We start from the raw sequence: 22,303 nt of genomic DNA, 5'->3' as shown, positions 1-22,303 counted from the left end.
TTTTGGTCTACACTTCCCTCGTGTAGTTTAAAACCATAGCTATGTATTTTTTAAAACCTTATTAGGGCAATCAAGTAGACAGAACTGCTCTTCATGATCTAAATGCTAACCAGAAGGAAAATGAAATTCTAGTAGTCTTTGGAGCTACAAACTCAGTGGTACTGATTTTTTAAAGAGCTAAAAAATGCAATATAATTTAACACAATGTTTGATATAATCCTAATCCATTTAAATCTAAATCTGGAACAAGAACAGAATTTCTAGCCCAGATAGCTATTCTATATTCAATCAAATACAGCTTAGCTATCACTGGACTAATATTAAGTCAACACATTTACTGGTAAAATATCTATAAAGAATAGCAGGTCCTTTACAGACCTTAATTCCAACGATATAGCATGAGATTTTCTAGCTGTCTATTTACTTGGCAGTAAAGAAGACAAAACACATTTTAACATTTCAAACTCCTTGGAAAACATAAGCAACAAATTGCTATAAAAATACAAATTGGTGAATAGTACAATTCCCCAAATTTAGAAAAATTGTATATTTTTTCTAATGTATAGATATATTAAAAATATATCTATATATCTATCTTTAAATATATTAGAAATTGAAATTCTAATATAGATCCATATATGCATTAGAAATTGAAATTGAACTTTACAATATCCCTTTCCTTTTGGAAACTTCCAGAATGTCTGGCAAATACATGTCTAATTGTAGTACTTTAACATTATCTCTTTGTGCACGTCTCTGCTAATGTAGTAAATTTGGCTCCCAGATTATTTAAAAAGTCAAGGCCATCTTCTTCCTGTTTTTCACTGCAGCAACCTACAGAACCAGCTGGAGATCCTCTTCCTTCATAGTTGTATGTAAGGACATAATCTTGAGATGGCACGTGGTCTTCATTCTGGTTACACAGATGCAATTTCTGTAAAATAAAAAAAAAAAAAGGATTGTATTATTGTTTTAAACACTCTTAAACATATGAACATAAAATTTATTTTTTATTTACCTTTTATGTTTAATTTTTAACCAGTGTGTCCTCTAATGGAGTCCTACATACAAAAAATGCACATGATTGGTCGATATCATAACCGTACCACAAAGTCAGTATATCTTACATTTCTAGTAATCCATACAAATAAAAAATTATATATATATATGCACACAAATGTTATATTTAAGTACATTTAAATCATCATTTTTAAAAGCTTAATTTTATATCTAGAGGTCAGGCTAGTCCACAAAATGGTGACAATATGCATGGCGGTGAAGAATTTGATATTGGATATTCAAACAGTCCTGATTTTGAGTCAAAGCTCTTGCTTTACCAACTACGTATATGACTTTGGGCAGGTTACCAAACATCTTCAAGTCTCACTTCCAACTCTCCTTATGTCTAAAATGGGAATATATACAGTGACTATCTCGCGATAATGATGAAAAAATAATGCACCAAAAATTCTCTTATTTTGTCCAGCACATAGTAAATATTCAATAAATGTGAACTAAAACTACTATTACATGCAGTTATAAAGTAGGCAAGAATTACCACACTGACTTCAGAAGCAAGTGCCCAAGATAGCTCAAACGTGACAAAGTAGAGAAATGCACAAAGCATTTTAGTGAGATTAAAAATAATCAACATCACCCACACTGCAGAAACTGGGCCTTTGGAATGGAGCGGCCAAGCATTCAGCCACACCCAGCCTCACTGTTACCAGCCTGGCTGCCGACCTGTCAAACTCCTGTGCCTCCTCCCTCCTCACCTCACCTCACCTCCCTCTCTAACCCACAGCTTATTTCTTTGGCTTATGTTACCAAATGCCTTTCTTCATGACCATGTCAGCCTCAGATCCCATTCCCATGAACACCCCTAAGAACGCCTCTTAAGCTCCACGCCTTCCCAACCTGATCTTACATGCACACTGTCTAGAAACAGAACAAAGATGAACACTTGAATCTGATGGAAAAAAAAAAATATGCTACGGACACGTGATCAGCTACAGCCGTGTCACAGAATGGTGCCTATTTGCAGTCCATTAAAGGATGAAGGGCTTCTGGTCCACTGTGGGGGTTACAACAGTACTGGTACACTCTGATAAACAGAAAACTTAGTACCAGGTAGAATATTTAATCCAGTGCCTCTCTACCCAGGTGGCACATGTGAATCCCCTGAGGAGCTTTAAAAGTAATAATAAGAATAATAAGCCAAACCAATTATGCCCAAATCCTTCAAGGTGGAGCACAGGTATTACTATCATTTAAAAGCTCCCCAGGGGATTCTGATGTGCCGCCAGGACTGAAAATCCATGATTTAATCCCTCTTTTCTTTCATATCCTTGCTTTCCCCTGAATAAAAACACTTTGTATTTGAACGGTGCTTCTTACATTAAATAGAGTTCTTATAGCTCATATTATTGAATGTTCACCCCAGAATTGTGTACAGATGCTTTGTTTCAGAAAAATGCAGATTTGACTGGGGGAGTTTTGTGATTGAAGGGAATGAGATTTTTTTCCACATTCTTCTCTATTAAAATAGTTCATGAGGTAAACAACATCTAAAAATGGCATGTAACTTTAACAGGGTCATTAAAAACCTCCAATTCTCACGAGATTTTAGAAACTAAAAGAAATATGACAGATGGAATAAAATCTCTCTTATGTTAAATAATGTAACAAGATCAGAGGGCATGGGGTGGGGGCTGGCGGGAGTGCAGGGAATGACCAGAGAGTGAAAGAGAAAGGGTACATTGAAAAATATGGAAAAGCAGCTTCTGAAACTCTACATTAATTTCAATTTCCTATTGTTCTACACTTGGACATTTAAATTGCAGAGGCAAAACACTCATGGAAACTCACTTCACCAAGACGGGGCTGAGTGAAATTATGCCACTCGGAGTAGGTGTATCTGCAGTTGTCCACTTCCATGGGTCCTCCCCTGCAGGAATCCAGGGTGTGATGGTGCGCGGTCCCCCGGCATGATTCCAGGGTCTGGTGTCCGCCTTTCACCATCTCAATGGTCTCCTGCCCTCCATTTTTCACTCCTGATCCCATGGTACCGCAAAAGCCTTGGCCAGAGTTGTTGACTGTCTGGGTCGTAAACCCATTGCCAGAACACTGAAATAAAATAAAATCAGATCATCTGTACTGAGAGGAAACGGATTCCAAGTTAAGTCATAAGAAGACAAGGGAGAGAGAACGTTTATTTAACCTTTTATTGATTCATCCATTCATTAGCAGACATTTATATTTTCAGATTCTGTGCCCATTGTAGGGATACAAAGAGGGACACGATCTCTCAGTGGCTCTAAGAAGCTCTTATTCCAGTGACGCAGAAAAATAGAGAATTATTTTAAGAATGTAAACGTAGGTGAGCACAGAATGCTATAGGAACGCAGAGGAAGAGCATTAAAATCCAAGCACAGACAGAGTAAGTGGAATAGAGTAGAAAACACTGCACTGAAGGACGCCTACTTGAGAAATGGGAAGAAGAAAGCAGTATCTGCAGGAAGGTCTACACACAAAGGCAGCGGGGTACTTTGGGGGCCCTCAACTTTCAACCTGCTGAGAATGGCTACCACTTAGAATTCAAAGTGAGACAGGAAGTGGAGAGGTTACAAAAGACCAGAGAACATAAAGACCCATATGCCATGCTAAAAAATTTAGACTATCAAGAAGATGATGGGGACTCAAAGAAGGGTTTTAATAACAGGGAAGAGACATATTTTTTAAAATCATTCAAGGCAATAATGTAAAAGATAAATAAGGAGACAAGTTGAGTGTCGTGGATATCGGAGAGGTCACTGAATCATTCTAGGTGAGACATGATGAAGACCTCAGCCAAAGCAGAAGCAAGGATGATTCAAAGTGGTTGGACTCCATACAAAGTTTTACTGGTGGTCAGATGGATGAAACAGCAAAGGGAAGAGTCAGGAATTATTCCTAGGTGCTCTTCTTGCGCAACTAGATAAATGGTATAATTCACTGAAGTAGGGATGAAGGACACACTCGTGGGTGAGAGGAGAGTGAACAGTCCAATTTTGGACATGGTAAATTTGAGAAACCTATGGATGTCCAAAGTGAGTATATGAATATGTGGGTCTGGAGTTCAGGTGGGGGAGCCGAGCTGGAGCTACGATTCCACAAGTCACCACCATATAGGAGGTAGTAGAAGCCACGGGAATAAATTATAACACCCAGAGAAAATGGTAGACTAAACGAAAAGAAGGCTAAGACTAGAACCACAAGAAAAAACACGTTTTAAGGGGTGACTAAGGGAATTAGAGGACAGAACTCATCTGAAATAGCTATTGGAGAAGAGACGAATCCAAGAGGCACAAATCTGAAGCCATGCAGAGAGGATTATGGTAAGGAGAAAAGCATCCAAGTAGTTTAAGAACTGGTTCAAATAAAGTAATCCACCTATTAGATTCAAGCATAAAAAGTGGCCACTGGTCGTCTTTGTCAAAAGAATTTCCAAGAAATGCTGAATGAACAGGAAGTAATATCATGGAGAAATCGAGTATAAATCTCTCAAAAAGCTCAGTTTCAAAGAAAAAGAGATCAGAAGGGAACTAGAGGAAAGCAGAGTCGAGGGAATGTTTGAAGATAAAAAAGACCTGACTAAGCATCGATTTAATGTGGGCACCTCACACGGAACTCTGGGCCGCCCGTGAGAAGTTCAGTTCGAGCAGTAACCTCAAGCATGGCAGATCTAATTATGAACTGTGACTCTCAGACAAGACCTCCAGTAAAATAAGGCTCCATTGTGCCATCTTCTTACCCATTTGTTTTTCTCCTATTTAATATGCAGAGTCTCTAACTAAACTGGAAGATTTTCAGGTTCAGATGATTTAGAGTTTCGGATATTTCAGAATCTGAAATGTATCTATAAATGTCAAACACGGTATCTCATTGCCTTAGAAAATTATACCGGAAAAGAGAACTGAGAAGTAGCCATTTGGTGGCACTGCTACCCTATATTTTTTGCTTAGGTTGCTGCTACAGTGAAATTCCATAAAAAAAAAAAAAAAAAAACCCCTCATTATCAAATCTCTTTGATGGTATAATTTCTGTCATTATAAATACATGTTCAGAGATCATGCAAGCTAATCCCAGAATTAAAACTAAACTAAAACCAAGGCGAAGCCCACAGTGCCGTTTCACATTCTCTCTATTCTCTATTCCTTCCTGACCATCTCTACGTGCGTTGCCCAAAGTTTATTCTCATGGGGTATCAACGACTCCTTTTCCATGTCAATGATTTCCAGATTTAACTTCTCCAGTCCTGACTCTTCAACCAGCTCCTAACCCCACCTAAATGCCTTTGACTTAAACTTAGCTCCAGAACTAAAGTCATCACCTGTACTCATTGTACTAAAATGAGCTTACACATTCACTCAGAAATCTTGTTATATTTTGTAAAAATATACCTAAAATTATGTTTTGGTATAAATTGATAATTCTGAGTCCTTTTGAGAAGTGTTCCTAACAGAGAACAGATAAAGATAGGGATGAGTACATTTGGTGAAACAGCCAATTAATGCTACCAGCTCTAGCATCAAATGGCAAAGAACAAGTATTATGAACATCTCAATTATTCCCTTCTCAGATATAAAATAAGAACTTACTATGAGTCAAGGACGATTAAGGGATTAAATGTATTTTCTGAATGGAGAAATAATTACAGGGTTCCACATGTAGGCCTGTCAAGCACAGGTGGGCTATGATTTTCCATGATGATGGGAGGTAGTTAAAGAGAGAAAGTCAGTAAGAAAGATGCCTTCACACTGAGATATAGAAAAGTCTTGATATAAAGTCATTGTCCTTGGTTACAGCCTCTGTCGTTTGATTTCAATTTTTATTTTGTTACTCAAAAGCTAACAATCTTATCATTTACACATTTAAAATATTTATCATCCCTATTTCCAATGACCATTATCCATCCTAGCAGAGTTATCCACTGCTTCAACTATTGAAAGATTTTAATCCTTTACCTTCCCTATCCCTGACGTCTTCCTATTCTCACCGATCACCCTACTGACTCAGCATCACGCTGCTCCCAATATGCCACTTCTGTGCAGAAAAACCTTCACCTGCTCTTCCTTACCAAGAGAATAATCCCAAATCCTTAGTGTGGCATACAACAGCCCCATGTCCTACTCCTCTCTTACATCCTCTCCCCCCAAGAGCCTAATTAAGTGTCAAGCTTCTATTGTAAAACAACATTTCTTCCACTTCAAATCAATTTCTTTACTATTTGTTGAATAATCCCTAAACTTTGTCATCTCCTTTTTAAAAAATATTTTATTTATTCATTTGACAGAGAGAAAGAGAGCGAGCACAAAGAGGCAGAGCACAGGTAGAGGGAGAGGGAGAAGCAGGGTCCCCGCTGAGCAGGGAGCCCGACGCGGGACTCTATTCCAGGACCCTGAGATCATGACCTGAGGCAAAGGCAGACGCTTAACCGACTGAGCCACTCAGGCGCCCCTATCATCTCCAGTTTTATTCTTGAGGCGCTTTTCCACCTCTTTTGCTATTCCATCTCTCAACTTTCAAACTCTTCCTATTCTTTAAGTTACAGAGGAATCTGTACCTCTTTCACTAAGCCTTGACAGTTGATCCAGACAACACAAATGGACTTATGTATCACAAGTATCTTTAAACGATAACAGTGCTCTCTCATATTGGTGCTAATGGTTTACTTGCATGTTCCTACTTATTTTTCCCATAAAAGGAGATTCAATTTCCCATAAATACTTTGAAATCTTTTTGAGGGAAGAACATGCCCTGTAAGAACTTTTTAAATAGACATCTCCCCAAACAAGACACCTAGTACTAAGCAAGCACCTCAGTGGTCTCAAGAAATATATAAGGAAAGACAGTGACAATAGCCTTCCAAGTAATCTACCCTCCCCCACACACTTTTTAAAAATATATATATATATCTCTTTGATATCTTCTTAGTTTATCTTGAAAACTTTCAATAAGTTTTTTTTCCTATTATAAATGGTCAAAGAGTTAGATAAAAAAATACTATCTGGAAATATTTCTACATTGTAGAAAGCAACTAAAAGATTGTTATTATAATAATTTCACAACATCAAAGAGCAAATTTCAAATCATAACACTAGAGAGTGGAAGAATGATAATTAAAACAACACATCTGATTTAAGAAGTTCAATAAATGCCACCTACATAAATACTTGAATATTGACAGATAAAATATTTACGCCTACAAAAGCTGACCAAGCTAAAAATGTAAATATTAACTCTTAAGTTACAAAACAACTTCATGAGGGCGCCTGGGTGGCTCAGTTGGTTAAGCGACTGCCTTCGGCTCAGGTCATGATCCTGGAGTCCCTGGATCGAGTCCCACATCGGTCTCCCTGCTCAGCAAGGAGCCTGCTTCTCCCTCTGACCCTCCCCCCTCTCATGTGCTCTCTCTCTCTCATTCTCTCTGTCTCAAATAAATAAATAAAATCTTTAAAACAAAACAAAACAAAACAACTTCATGAGAATCAGTAAAAGAAATTATGGGAGATACTCAGAGATAAATACTCATTTTAAAAAATTACTTACCACCTTATCATCTCCAGGTGCTTCTGTGTTTGATATAATCAAGTTTTGCTGTGCTAAATCTTCAGGAAAACCTTTTTTTTTTTTGGCACCAACAACTCCACATACCAAAGTTAGCAATACAGCTGCATTAAAAAAAAAAAAGTTTAACATACATAGAATAAAATACTCATCTTTTATTTTTTATTACCTCGGGTACACAGGAGGAAAACAAAGCCACTAAGGCATGGTCCTGTGAATTACCTTGGCTTTTCTAAATTAATAGGCCATAATTTAGCTTAGACTTTAAAATCTGAATTAATTATATGTATATTTTGATTATAAGTCTGTTTAAGAGTTTGAATTCTATCCATAATGTTCAAGTATTTACAATTGTGAGTTAAATAATAAATTTTCAAAAATTTCAGTGACATTTATTTAAGACAGAGACCTTAAAGAGATTTACTGATTGCTAAAAGAATGGTTTGCCTATATGAAAACATGACAGATTTTTCTCCCCAGAACAGATTTATCTCCAAGTATCTTAATTAAAACTATTCTGTATTTTGTCTGTTCAGAATTTTCATTCTACATCATACCTGTGGGAGGTTGAAATATGTGATAATAAAATTAGCTGTAATAAAAACGACAGTTCTTACAATGCTCTACAAACCTCTCTAATAAAGGGTGGCCCAACTGCAGCCCCAAATCCAGCCCATCACATGTTTTTGTATGGCCCATGAGCTGTGGTTCTTAAATGGTTTTTAGAGATTAAAAGAATAGAAGTTCACTACACGTGAAAATTATATGAAATTCAAATGTTAACGTCCATAAAGTTCTATTGGAACCCAGCCATGCCCATCACTGAAATATTTTCTATGGCTGCTTTCCTATTAGAAGGGTAGATTTCGTTGGTTCTAAGTGAAACCACATGGCCTGCAAAATGTAAAATATATTCTATCTAGCCCTTTATAGGAAAAGGGTGCCAATGCCCGCCTACTCTATGTGGCCCCCTTGTTACCTTTCTGGTTCCATGTCCAACCCCGCTCTCCTGATGCACTCCACTCCAGCCACACCGGTGTCCCTGCCATGCCTTGACTTCTCCAGGCACCTTCTCACCTAAGGGTCTTTGAGCTGACTTTCCCCTAGACTGAAAACCTCTCCCCCAGGTACTATACTTAGCTGACTCTTTCAACTTTCCCAAAAATCATCAAAGATAACCTCGTATGTTGGCTAACTGAACATAATAAAAAAATAAATAAATAAAAACTTTTTTTAAAAAAGTAGAAAAGGGACATTTTCAGACAAAAAAAAAAAGATAACCTTGTCAAGTTAGCCCCTACCAAACCACCCACCAAATCTGTAGTCACTCACCCTAATCCCCCACAATCACCCACACACGCTCCACAGGACTACAGCTCCTAATTATTTTGCTCTATTTTTTCCTCCACAGCATTTCATTTATTTATTAGTTTACTGTCACAAGGCACAGTGTTTGTGTTTGGTTTGGTCTCTTCTGTCCACTGATGACTCCCAAGCACCTAGACAGTTTCTGGCATATCGTAGGTCTTCAATAGATTATTTATTTTGTGGAGTTGCTGAAAAATATTGAACACTGTACTATTCTAAGCTCTTCACATGCATTAGCTCAATTAATGCTCAGTGCTGCCCTGTAAAGCAGGCTACCCCAATTATCCCCTTTCACAGATGAGGAAACTGAAGCACAGTTAAGGAACTCGCGGCCCGCACCCCCACACCCCCCGCCAGTCACATGGCTTGCAAATGATAGAGCTGGGTTACAAACCCAGAGAGTTTGGTTCCAGAGTCTTGCTCTTAACAGCTAGTCCTATCACAGAACAAAGGAACAGGGGCTAATCCAGGCTGGAGGAGCGGATGGAAATAAAAAGAGGGAAAAATATGATGCCATTGGGAACTATACAACCGGCAAGGAAGAGGTTAAAAAAATCAAAACTAGCAAGATACACCCAAGAAGAGATATTGCTGTGATCCGACTCATTCCCATAAGGCCATGGCAAAATGATGAGACGAGACCACAGTGGCTTGTCGTGGACTTTCATATGGCAGAAATTTTAGATTGTTTTATTTAGCCCTACATGGGGTAGTACTAGGACCAAGAAATGAAAACTGTATGTTGACAGATTTGGTACCGTCTAAGGAACTTTAAACAGCTCTGTCCAAATAGGAAATCGTATTTCAAAAAGGATCTTGCTCCCTCTCCCTGAAAATAGTCCATCAGAACTCAGATATAACACAAAAGCAATTTGTAAATTGCCCACCCCTGATGGATAGTTGGACAAGATTACTTTTTAAAGACCTTTTCCTGGGGCGCCTGGGTGGCTCAGTTGGTTAAGTGACTGCCTTCGGCTCAGGTCATGATCCTGGAGTCCCTGGATCAAGTCCCGCATCGGGCTCCCTGCTCAGCAAGGAGCCTGCTTCTCCCTCTAACCCTCCCCCCGTCATGTACTCTCTCTCTCTCTCTCTCATTCTCACTCTCTCAAATAAATAAATCTTTAAAAAAAAAAAAAAAAGACCTTTTCCTGCACTCAGGTATTTATGATACATTTTAACTTTAAGTAAGTAAAAGGACTTACAAAACAGTAGTGCTATACCCAGTAGGATGGCCAGGATCGCCCATTTTCCAAGTATTACTCCTGCACTCCTTCGAGCTGCCACACATTGACTTGGATGAGTACAATCACACAGATTAACTCTCAGGGTTTTTGTTGTAGATTGACCTTCTCTATCTTTTACAGTAATAGGAACACTATATTCCTGAAATTCAGCATTTTTCTGATATGAAAGACGGGCAGCTGTATCTGAAAGAAAATGAAAGAATTATATCTTTAATGGACATTTATTTCTCCCTTAGCATTTGTTTTGCCACCTTTGTTTCTAAACATATTATTCTCAAGGAACCACCTGCCACATGAAACTGTGTTAAAATGGAGAACTACCTTCCACATTGCTCAGCACTAATATTACTATGTATGTCCATTGTAACTTTTTACGAGAGGCTGAAAGACATAATTTGACATTGGAGTGATCCAGTAGCAATTCAGCAATACTGAATATTCCCTTATCTTTCCCTTATCTACAAACCAATGATGGTAGATGGGTCCCTGATACGCACCTCAAGCATTTTTCTATAGTACCAGTTTATGGTACTCATAAAGAATTAACAACTATTGCTATGCACAAAGTACGTCTTAAGTTGACATTCTCTTGTCCATTTACTTTCTGGTACCTGTCCATTATCTTTACACATAAGGTAATTCTCCAAAGTTCAACAGACCCTTTGTTATTATGCCTTCCCTCTAGAAGTGATCTCAATACCAGAAAGCTAATTAATGTCACCCAGGCTAGGTATAAGGCTTACATAAAAACAGATGTATCTGTAACATAACAATACATTTTTATCAACTATGATATTTCCCCAATAGCCTCGATACCTACTTTAATGACTTCATTATCAGGTGACCAAAAACTCTACACACTTTCAAAGCCAATTACAGCAGTCGGAGTTTTGCAATAAGCGAAATGATACAGCAGCACCATGCACATCCTCGAAGTCATCCGTAACTTGTAAGCCTTTCTTAAATGCACTGTGACAGCTGATAAGAACTTCAAAGATTTTTGGCTGCACCTCAAATGTAAAGCTGCCCGGAGGAATGTGAATTACTACGAAGGGTTAGGTGGAACGCTCCCAGATCATACTGTGGCTAAGATAAAATCCTTCAAATTCCTCTCCTCCCTCAAGACCACAAGCTCAGCTGTAGTCACATCTCGTTTATTCATACTAGTGCAACAGCTTGGGACGGACGTCCTTGCCATTCCACTCTGCCCTCTTCAAACTGTCCTGTCACCAATGGCACCTTGTTAAGACATAAATCTGGGCACAGCATTCCTTCCCGGCCCACTCCCAGAGCACACCTGCTGTACAAAAAGTCAGTCTCCCCAGCCTGGTACATAGGCTCTTCACGACCAGAGTCCATCCATCCTCCCACCCAACCTCTCAGCATTCCTGCTAAAACCTAAACTCTAACAACACTGGTTTACTTATTCCCCCCAGCATTTTCCTTTGTGCATATTTATTAACCAATTATTGATTACACAAACACTTATTAAGCTGTTAATATCTACTAAGCACTGGGTTACGTGCTGGAAATACAGAGATTAATCACAAATATCCTGAGAAACTCATGTATTGGAGGAGAAAGGTAAACAGATGATAATACAACATGAAAGGAGCTATAATACGGGTAGAGAAGGTCATGATGCTACTCCTTCGACTTCAAGAAAGATTTCATAGATGTGAGCATCTGAACTGGAGTCATGTCTGTCTTGTTAACTCTATACATATCTGCAGGGTCAGAACAGTGCATGGTAGACGGCAGGTGCTCCACAGGTATCATGAATTAATATCGAACTATGAAATGGGAAGGGTGCCTGAAATATAGAATACTACACTCCCCCAGAAACCACTATCATAGGAAGCTGTTTTGAGGGCTCCAACGCCATGCCTCTGTCCAATCCCACCATGTTGCCTTCCAGAATACTATAGAGTGCTTGTCTCACACACCCAGATTCCTCATTTCAGAGTTTACTTACACTAAAATTTAAACTGCCCATCTCTGCTCTGTCCTCACCTCACTGGAGTCACTTTAAAAATACACCAGAGGCGCCTCAGTGGCTCGGTCGGTTGAGCGTCCGACTCTTGATTTCGGCTCAGGTCACGATCCCAGGGTCATGACATTGAGGCCTGCATTGGGCTCCATGCGCAGCGTGGAGCCTGCTTTAAGATTCTCTCTCTCCCTCTATCCTTCCCCCACCCTCCCTCTCTCTCAAAAAAAATACACCAAAAACAATTTTTCTTAATGATAAGCTGCCCAATATTTTAATAAAGCTTTTTTATCTTTGTTGGAAATACAAATTTTGCCTTCATAAAAATTATGATTTCTTGCATTTTATAGGCAATATATAACACAGACCTCCTATAATATTTGTAAAAGTTTGAGTTAGTCTTCTCAAATATATTAATGAGAATATTATAGTAAACAAGAAAATCCATTCTCAGTTATTTTAGAACATATAAATCATTATTTTTTATTAAATATTTTTGGGGTGCCTGGGTGGCTCAGTCAGTTAAGTGTCCAAAAGACACCTGGGTTCGGCTCAGGTCATGATCTCATGGGTCTGCTTGAAGATTCTCTCCCTCTGCCCCTCCACCCACTTGCTCACATGCTCTCTCACACTCTCCTCCCTCTCTCTCAAATAAATAAACAAATCTTTAAAAATAAATCAATAAATACCATTAATTTTGGTGAGGATCCATATTCTGTTCGTTTCTGGAGAAGTGTTTGCCAAGCTGAAATAAAACGGAGCACCGTGGACAGGTTCATCAGGATCGACAGCTGAGATGTCCGTATACTTCATCTTTGGTTTGCAAACTGTTACATAACTTTGAAGTATTTCTGGTGGGTTATCATTCATATCTTCAATGTTAACTGCGAGTGTTCCAGTACACGATCTACCATCTAGGAAAAAAGAGAAAAAGTTTAGTGTAGTTTCTTGCCTTCTTTTACAGTTTCCTAATAAAACAAATTAACTACATTCTACATATATGTTTTCTTAAATAAGCTGATTATTACAGAAAATGGGAAATAAGAATGTAGAAGGATACATGAAACCTACAGATCATCTAAAATCAGTACCACCATTGATAATATCAGCCAGAATTGCCAATAACCTTATGTCAGGATTATTACCAACCAATAAAAATCAATGTGTGAATTGCAAACTCTGTGTTTCAGGGCGGGTTTCTTCTGGTACAGATGTTAATGAACAGTAAAAAGGGTACAAAAAGTTATTCTAATCCTGATACACATTTAAGCCACTTAGGGAGATTTTTAAGATCTGATGTTCAGGTTCCCCAACCCAGGATTCTGATTCAGCGTGTCAAAGTCATGTCTACAAAATGATTTTTTTAAGTGCCCCAAGTGAATTACTATTATTCTAATTGAATTAGAATATTATTCTAATTATGAATTATTCTAATATTCTAGTATGAAGCTGAGGTTGAGAACCTCTGGGTTGTTTTAAGGAACAGAATTCAAGGAAAGGATCACTTTGATCTAATAATCAACTGAGTTTCTCAAAGATTCTATTTAAAGTGGCATAAAGAGATATACAAGAGTCTAGGGAGGCCATTTCATCTGATCCTAGACTTAAGTTTTGTCTTTGCCCTCCAACACATGGATCCATAAGCATTTGAGGTCTCGCTATGCTGGGGATATAAAGATAAATAAGACATGGCTTACCTTACAAGGTTCACCTTGTTAGATGATTAAAAGAAACAGGAACAGTCTTCAAAGTAATTTCTAACAATTCCAAATACTTATCACAAAAATTCTGCACAATAATAATAGCAGTTTATTCTCTAATTCCTTTCTAAAATACCATATTAAAACTTTTTTTTTTTTTTTTACCTTCGTCTATTGCCAGGACTGTAATATTATATAAGTCATTTCTGGGAGTCATGGCCTCCCGGTCCAGGATTTTGGAGGTTGTGATTGACCCCGAAATCTCATCAATGGTGATCCATCCTTTAGGATCATGCAATTTTTTGTACCTATTAATGTAAAATAAAAAGTCTTTAGCAATATAAAATGTATTAAAATAAGTTACTATCTCAATTATTACAAATACATTATTCATATGTGGTTACAGACTTCTTTGTACCTTAAGCCATTGCTACTTCTAGTTTCAGGGTCATACGCCTTATAGCCATTGACCTTTGACCCCACTGCTGAGTTTTCTTTAATCCGCACATATTGAGCTGCAGGGATGCATTCAGGCCCTTCATCCTGATCCCTCACATGAACTGTGACCAAGGCTCGGTTCATGGTTGCCATTCTGAGTGCAACATCTCTAGTAAACGGAGCTTCATTGTTTGCTCCAATTTCCAGGATCACTTGGTGGTTTTCTTCATAATTCAGCGGCTTTTTAAAAAAGCATATGGGTATCAGCATCAGTGTAAAATACATACGGTATTTCAAATAACAAGTGAACAACTGTAAATATGAATAGTGTTGCATATATTCTATGTTCCCATTCAATCAATATTGACTTTTACCCTTGGCTAAAGAGAGAGGTGATTCTTCACGAAGCCTTTAGCAAGAGTGGTCTGAACGTTTCTGCGGGGGGTCTTATGGAGCTGTGGAAAAATAATTCCTGAAATACTTTTATAGTTCATTCTTACTAAGGAAAATGATTCTGAACCTGGAGATAATGCAAAAAAACAAAAAAACAAAAAAACACCAAACAGTGTTTTTACAGTCCTGCTTTAGAGCACTAAAGGACCAGTGTAGGGGGCATCTAACTCCAGGAGAATGCAATTTTGTTTGACTTACTACTTCCTATTGACTATGTCCATTTCCTTAACCACCACACTATAATCCCTCTGCTATATGATGCTGCTTAATTGGGTTCATCGGCCTCTAAAAATATTTAAGTGAATCCTTTGATTAAAACTGATTTCTAGGGGCGCCTGGGTGGCTCAGTCGTTAAGCGTCTGCCTTCAGCTCAGGTCATGATCCCAGGGTGGTGGGATCGAGCCCCGCATTGGGCTTCATGCTCAGCAGGAAGCTTGCTTCTCCCTCTCCCACTCCCCCACTTGTGTTCCTGCTCTCACTATCTGTCTCTCTCTCTCTGTCAAATAAATAAATAAATAAAATCTTTAAAAAAAACAAACTGATTTTTAGACAGCAAATCAAGCAAAACCTATAAAAACATTATTTTACATTGTATTGCAAACTCGAAGCATTTTTTTCTTTCTCTTTCTGCTTATCAAAACCATCATTGGCTGGCCACTGAACAAAATCAAAATGGAGGAGTCAAATTTTTATTTTAAACCTTTCCCCATACCTAGCTATTATCAAGCTGAGATACCTAATATCATGAGTCCACTAAGAAGTCAAGGAAATTTCTGAATCTTAGATTCCACAAAATGTATGTGAAACGCTTTTTTATTTTTTATGAACATTCCAGAAAATGGAGAGTCAAAAGAGGAAAAGAATTAGTATCTGTTTATCTGTTGCTAATGAACACTATGTCACAAATTACATGTGTCGGTATGATCACAAAGAGAATGAGAGCATCTCCTGGCAATGACACATGGATGGAAATTCACGAACAGCTGCTGTTCTGGAGGAAGTGCTGTTATTCCAGCCAGGACCCCTTGCTAAAGCCTTAGAATTTCTTTATGTAATTTTTCAAGGCTTACACTGGATATTGCTTTAGAAGCTTAAAACTCTGCAGATTGGAAATCTGGTGGGATGAAATCAGTGATTAATGAAAAAAAACAGGAATTCTCTTCCACCACAAGGTAGCTTTCTGTTTTAATCAATTAAAAAAAAAAAAAGCTCAAAAATATCCTAGGGGCGCCTGGGTGGCTCAGTCGTTAAGCGTCTGCCTTCGGCTCAGGTCATGATCCCAGGGTCCCAGCATCGAGCCCCACATTGGGCTCCCTGCTCAGCAGGAAGCCTGCTTCTCCCTCTCCCACTCCCCCCTCTTGCGTTCCCTCTCTCTCTGTCTCTCTCTCTGTCAAATAAATAAATAAAATCTCAAAAAAAAAAATAACCTATATCTGCACTGAGATATTAATGGCTCCCAGAATATAAAGTGCTGTTTTGTAGTGGGCCCTCTCTGTTGAGAACAGCCGAGAACAGTATTTTTGTCACTCAAGCCCATGTGCACTATGGCTGCTCCTCAAATAGAAAGGAAATGCTGGGATGGAAAGATCATCCAGGCCTGAGCTAAAGATTGCATCAGCTCATGCTCGACGGTTCCAGAAAAGTTATCCAATATGGAAAATTATAACACTAGCCCCACGAACATGTAAGGCTTCTAAAAATATAATAATAATATCCTATAGTTTACCAAGTGTTTTCACTTTCATTGTTATAATGCAATAGCTATTAGGGAGGCAGAGAGAAGTATTTTTTTATGTTTTATAGATAATAGAGAGGCTAACTTTCCAAGATCACATAGCTATACAAAGGAATTTAACATGGCACTTAACAGCATGTACTTTGCAATTAAAGAGACCTAGGTTCAAATACTGTCCTACTGCATCCTAGCTGTGCCACTTCGACTAAGGTCCTTAATCTCTCTGAGACTAAGTTTTGTCTTCTGCACTACTGTGTAAGAATAACATTTAACATTGTAAGCCCACAGTGAGTGCTTTCTACTATAGATTATAAGGATCTGTCACCCGGGCAATTGAAAGAAAAAGGGATGTATTTTTGGTTAATAGCCAAAATAATGCACCAAGAGGAGACACCAACTAACAAGGCAACGTTTGGAAGCTTTGTTTAGATTAAAGAAGTATATTTGAGCAATCTTTGGCTTAACTTACTGATTATTTAATTCATTTTGGCATAAAGGAATGAATAAAGTTCATTCCTAGCCATCATTATGTAAGTAGTGAAAGAATGATGGATTTCAAAATGCCTTGATTATACAGTGTTTGATTTTAAACTTCTTTTTTATCTTTTTTTTTAATCTTTTTTTTTTTTAATTTGACAGAGAGAGACACAGCGAGAGAGGGAACACAAGCAGGGGGAGTGGGAGAGGGAGAAGCAGGCCTCCCGCAGAGCAGGGCCCGACGTGGGGCTCGATCCCAGGACCCTGGGATCATGACCTGAGCCGAAGGCAGACGCCCAACAACTGAGCCACCCAGGTGCCCCTGATTTTAAACTTTTTTTTAAGACTTCATTTATTTATTTGAGAGAGACCGAGTGAGCATGAGCAGGTGGGCAGGAACAGAGGGAGAGGGAGAAGCAGACTCCCCACCCAGCAGAGAGCCCAATGTGGGGCTCAATCCCTATTCCGGGACCCTGGAATCATGACCTGAGCTGAAGGCAGCCGCTTAACTGACTGTGCCACCCAGGCGCCCCCAGTGTTTGATTTTAAAATAGAAGATGACTCACCAAGGTTAGAAAGCACTTAAAGAAATAACTTAAGTACACAAACACAAATCTTTAGCAAGGAAAAAGATAAGACACCTTTAAAGACCAGTGTGGCTACCAAAAGAACTGTGTGATGAATTCAAGTTTTCTAAGGGTTTGTGTAAAATACAGAAAGGAAAATATACCATGGAAAATGCAAATTTTATTGACCAAAATGTTAGAGACTATTATGAATGGCTCAAAGAAAGAGAGAAGGTAAAATTACCAAAGGAGCTATTAATTACAGAGGAAGGAGATAATTTAAAAAGTAAACTCAGAGAAGTAGAAATTAATTCAAGTTCCAAAAAAAGACCCCTTGTGCAACTAAAGTCATGGTTTTATCAAACCAAGTAACCCAAGGATGGGAAAGAGGAGAGACAAGGGGAACATGACCCAAAGGTCCCCAGCTGGAAAAGTAGCACAGCGGTTCTGAGGAAGGTTCTGCCTCAAGAACGTCTGAGTTCGCATCCTAGCTCTATCACCTCCCATGAACTGGGGCAAGTGGGGCATCTTTTTTTAATTGTAAAATGGGGATAATAATAATACCTTATCCTAAAGGGGATGTGACAGCTAGATATAACCTACATAAGATGATTAGCATCATTCCCTGTGACAGACATGAAAGGTGATCAATACTTGATAACTGCTTTTAAAATTCTAAAAGCATTTCCTAGGTATAAGAACTAGGATGTAACTATAAAATATAAGTGCAACTATCTTATGTTTAAAGATAATAGGAATAAATGCATATAAATTTTATTGGGGGATTTTCTTTATTCTTCATATGTGAAATTAACTTAAACTGAATGAGAGACAAAAAATTAAAGTATCACCATCTAATTGTTCTCCCTCCTGGGGAATCCTGAGATGGTACCCAGAAGCTGTTCACCAGAAATAAAACAGATGTTTATTAGTCACACAGAGTGAGAAATATTCTAGGATACAGGCTGTAATTTCTGAAAATATTTGGAAATATTTTTCTTAATGTCTCTGTGATCAACACTCGAGGGAAAAAAATCCACTCTGAATATGAAAAAAATGGAATGTGTTGACATACTATGATTTTTTTTAGAATATATTCTTCTGACAAAGTTTACTAAAATTCATTTTGTATTGTTTAAAAAATTCACAATAAAAATTTAATTCCCAGTGTTACTTAAATTTTGCCTTCTGAAGCAAGATAAAATCACTGAGATTTAAAAAATAATAATAACGGGTCTTTAATAATGGACTCGAATGAGAGAGAACCAAGGAGGAGCCTTCTAATCAAGCAACAGATACGGAGAACTCTAAAAGGTCTGAGCTTGGGTCTGACTTGAGCTACTGCAGTTGGCATAATCTATCCACCTCAGATCTCAAGCTATTTCTTTGATTTATTTCTAGAAAGAAGTGAAGGTGGGGGTGAGGGGTGTGCAGAGGAAGTGTCCAGGAGAAATCTCTTACAGAACATTTGTTGCCAATCACATCAGTTTTTGAGGCAAATGCCTGTACTACATAGGTGTGTCTACCTTTGGAAATTATACATCACAGACCCTCAGCCTACCCGACTTCAGGGGCAGCTGTGGTGGACACTCCCCGGCTTATGCTGACAGATTCACATCTCAAGCACACAAAGATTTAGCTCTTCAGATTCAAAGTTTGCTCGCAAGCCAGAGTACTCTCCCTCTACAAAGCACAGCCAAGCCCAGAAGTGCAGGAACACTAAGGTTCCCTGGAGGCAACCTCCAACCAAAGAGGCATGGGCATCAACAGTGGGAGTCGATGGATAAATGCCCCAGGTACTATTTTTTGAGGAGATAATTCTTAAGTACATTCTACACGGTTCATTGCAGGATTGAACACCCGAGGTGACTAAGTCAATAACGCAGACTTGATTGGCTTTCCATTCTTTCCTGTCTTACTTTCCCATTTTTACTCTGGCTTCCTGGGATCCACTTTCTAAATATTTCCCTTCATTGAATTCCTTGTCTTGGGTTCTGCTTTCTGGAGAGTGCAAATGAAGACCAGATTGAGCTGGACCAATAAAGAGGAAAAACAATCAGTACCATCTGCTTATTTCTTTTCCTACTACTATTAGTTATAAAGTTTCATTTTTCTTAAGTAGTTGGTTTCAGTATTCAACTGGAGCAGATCATATTAGAGAAAACTAAAATAGAGGTTTGATGTTGAGAGTAATTTGGAACAAATATATTTGACTATTCACACTGGGTAGAACTTGCAGATGCTTATTACATAATCTCTGGAAATTTTTACAGAGGAAACAATTATAAATAAATATTTATGTATCAAAGTCTCCACCATATTGTTGTTGGCAGGAAAGCTTCCTTTAGTCAATGGATGACTCCTTTACCTGCCCATAGGACAATTTTCTTCCTTGTTCTGAGTTACAAATATAAAACCAAGAATCCTTCCCAAATAGGGCCTTTTCTGTCCTCATAACCTGGACCCTAGAATAAAACAATGCAACCAAAAATACAATATATAGAATAAGGAGTAAGTTCCTTCAGTGCTGTCTGATATAACACTATATTTCATCCTCAATTCCACCTATAAAGGATCAGATACAACCAGGCATATTCCAGAGAGAGAGAGAATGAGAAGACTATGGGCTTCTAAATTATATCATGCTAGGAATAAAGGAATCAGGAACACTTACCATAGAGAAGGTAAGTTTCAAATGAACATAGCAATCTTTTCAAAAGAATTCTATTTCTTCCATTAGGGATGGAACCCAGACCATTAGAGACAGAACCATGGGATATAAGGAGAATAATTTGGGCACAGTAGAAGAAGGACTTCCGAGAATCAAAGCTCTCCAAATATGGAATCTGCTGCCAATGGAGATATGGAGATCCTTAGAACTGAGAATGTTCAAGCATAAGCTTGGTGACAAATGACTGGCAATAAAATTATAGAAGAAAGACAGTATTAGATGGGAACAGTTGGACTAAACAGACTTAGCTCTATTCTAACTTCTGGAGTCTTTGATCTGAAACTATTTAGTTGATTAAGCCACTAGTTGAATAGAACTTGTTAGCTTGCCAAGTTGTCAATTATTAATTATTACTGTACCTTTACAACCCACAAAACACCCTCATTAGTTTCTTTGTCTGTGCTGATTTTGAAATGTCCATTTTCATTGCCCTTCCAAATGGTAAAATTGGCTCTCCAATTGGCAGTGTTAATTAAATCCTTATCTTCTATAGGTATTCGTAAGATCTCCACATTGTATGCATTTTCCTCTACTGATGTTTCATACTGAAACAGAAAGAACTCATTAAAAACTTACTTTATAAAGAGAACTTCTACAAACAAAGTAAAATATTTCTTCCACTCCAAGAATACTGGTTCTTATAGTTTTTATCTAGTTTATTTTAAAGTTATGAATTACAAAGACTGTTGTTTCATTAAGGATTATCTTTCAAATGAAAGAACTACATTATAAATGAAGATGAATGTTACTTGCTTTTATTAGGAGATAATATAAATACTACAATGAATAAATAAGAGAGATTTATATGTCAGCAATTTAAATTCTAATTTTATTCATAAAAATAAACATAATCAAAGTATGCTAGATACTTTGTTAATTCATATTAAATAACAAATAATAGTTGACAAGTGGAGGTAGATTCTGAAACTATATACTTACAGTATTTTGTTTGAAAGTAGGTGCGTTGTCATTTGAATCTTTTACTGTGATCATACAAGTTGATGTACTCATCAATCCGAAAAACTGACCATCCATGTCTTGTACTTTCATTATCAGTGAGTACTTTTCTACAGACTGAAAACAAAGCAAATATTTAATCAGTTCTGAAAACATATGCTTTGACTTACAAATGAAACCTCAATTGTACACTCTTCTATTTGTGCATATCCATGCTTTTATTGGATTCCATATTTGTATACACTTCAAGAACTTGGTAGACAGGGAGAAGCTGAAAAGGTAAATAGAGGTTAAATTACAAAAAGCTATACTAAAAATTTAGATTTATACTTTAAGTAGCAGGTAATTGGGAAAAGTTTTGTGGGAGTCCTAGAGGGAGCACAAAATAAGAACATCTGAGTTTTAGAAAGAAGTTTCTTAAAGAAGATTTAGCATCATTTGTGGTAAACTGAGCTGAAAGTAAAAGAAATCGTCTAAGACAGGGGATCCAAATCTGAGGAAGTGGCCATGAGGACAGACAGAAAGGGTGAGAGGCAACTTCCTTGGGAGTTAGCATTTAGTAGGATGTGATGGTAGATTCTATACAAAACCTAAGAGAGGTGATTAACATAACATAATAAAAAAAACTAATGATGTAATGTCTGGTGATTAACATAACATAATAAAAAAAAAGAGTACACTTTTCCTGATGAGCACTGAGAAATATATAGAATTACTGAATCACTCAATTATACACCTGAAACTAAAATAAGAATGTATGTTAGCTCTAGTGGAATTAAAATAAAAATTTTTTTAAAAATTAAAAAAAATAAAAACCTAAGAGAAAAGAGAGAGTTGAGAATGATGCTCAGCCATCATCCTCGGGCAGGCAGAGGGTGGGTGTGTCATCAACCATTGCAGCAAATGCCGAAGGAGAGCCCAGTTCTCCACGGAAGTGAACACTAGCAAGGTTGGCAAGGAGGGCCAAAAGGAATGAGCTGTGTTTGGCATATGCTGGATTTTATGCGCCTATGGGAAATCTAAGGAGAAAGGTTCAGAA

At 37.8% G+C, this 22,303-nt stretch overlaps 1 protein-coding gene across 1 annotated transcript in view; it reads right to left on the bottom strand.

The window, feature by feature from the left end:
* Positions 1-736: 736 nt before the first annotated feature.
* The window catches only part of DSC3 (desmocollin 3), a 47,949-nt gene continuing 26,382 nt past the window's right edge, over positions 737-22,303 (bottom strand). The window contains exons 8-16 of the mRNA XM_032421231.1: positions 21,247-21,381; positions 20,667-20,852; positions 14,326-14,585; positions 14,073-14,215; positions 12,897-13,121; positions 10,179-10,403; positions 7,591-7,712; positions 2,869-3,126; positions 737-934 (exon numbers count right to left, since the gene is read on the bottom strand). Of these exons, the coding sequence (XP_032277122.1) occupies positions 737-934; positions 2,869-3,126; positions 7,591-7,712; positions 10,179-10,403; positions 12,897-13,121; positions 14,073-14,215; positions 14,326-14,585; positions 20,667-20,852; positions 21,247-21,381 (1,752 nt within the window). The remainder of the gene's footprint in view (positions 935-2,868; positions 3,127-7,590; positions 7,713-10,178; positions 10,404-12,896; positions 13,122-14,072; positions 14,216-14,325; positions 14,586-20,666; positions 20,853-21,246; positions 21,382-22,303) is intronic.

This window comes from Phoca vitulina, unplaced genomic scaffold (genome assembly GCF_004348235.1).
Source record: "Phoca vitulina isolate PV1807 unplaced genomic scaffold, GSC_HSeal_1.0 scaffold24, whole genome shotgun sequence".
Taxonomy (NCBI): domain Eukaryota; kingdom Metazoa; phylum Chordata; class Mammalia; order Carnivora; family Phocidae; genus Phoca; species Phoca vitulina.
This window is presented reverse-complemented; position numbering and strand designations above follow the sequence as displayed.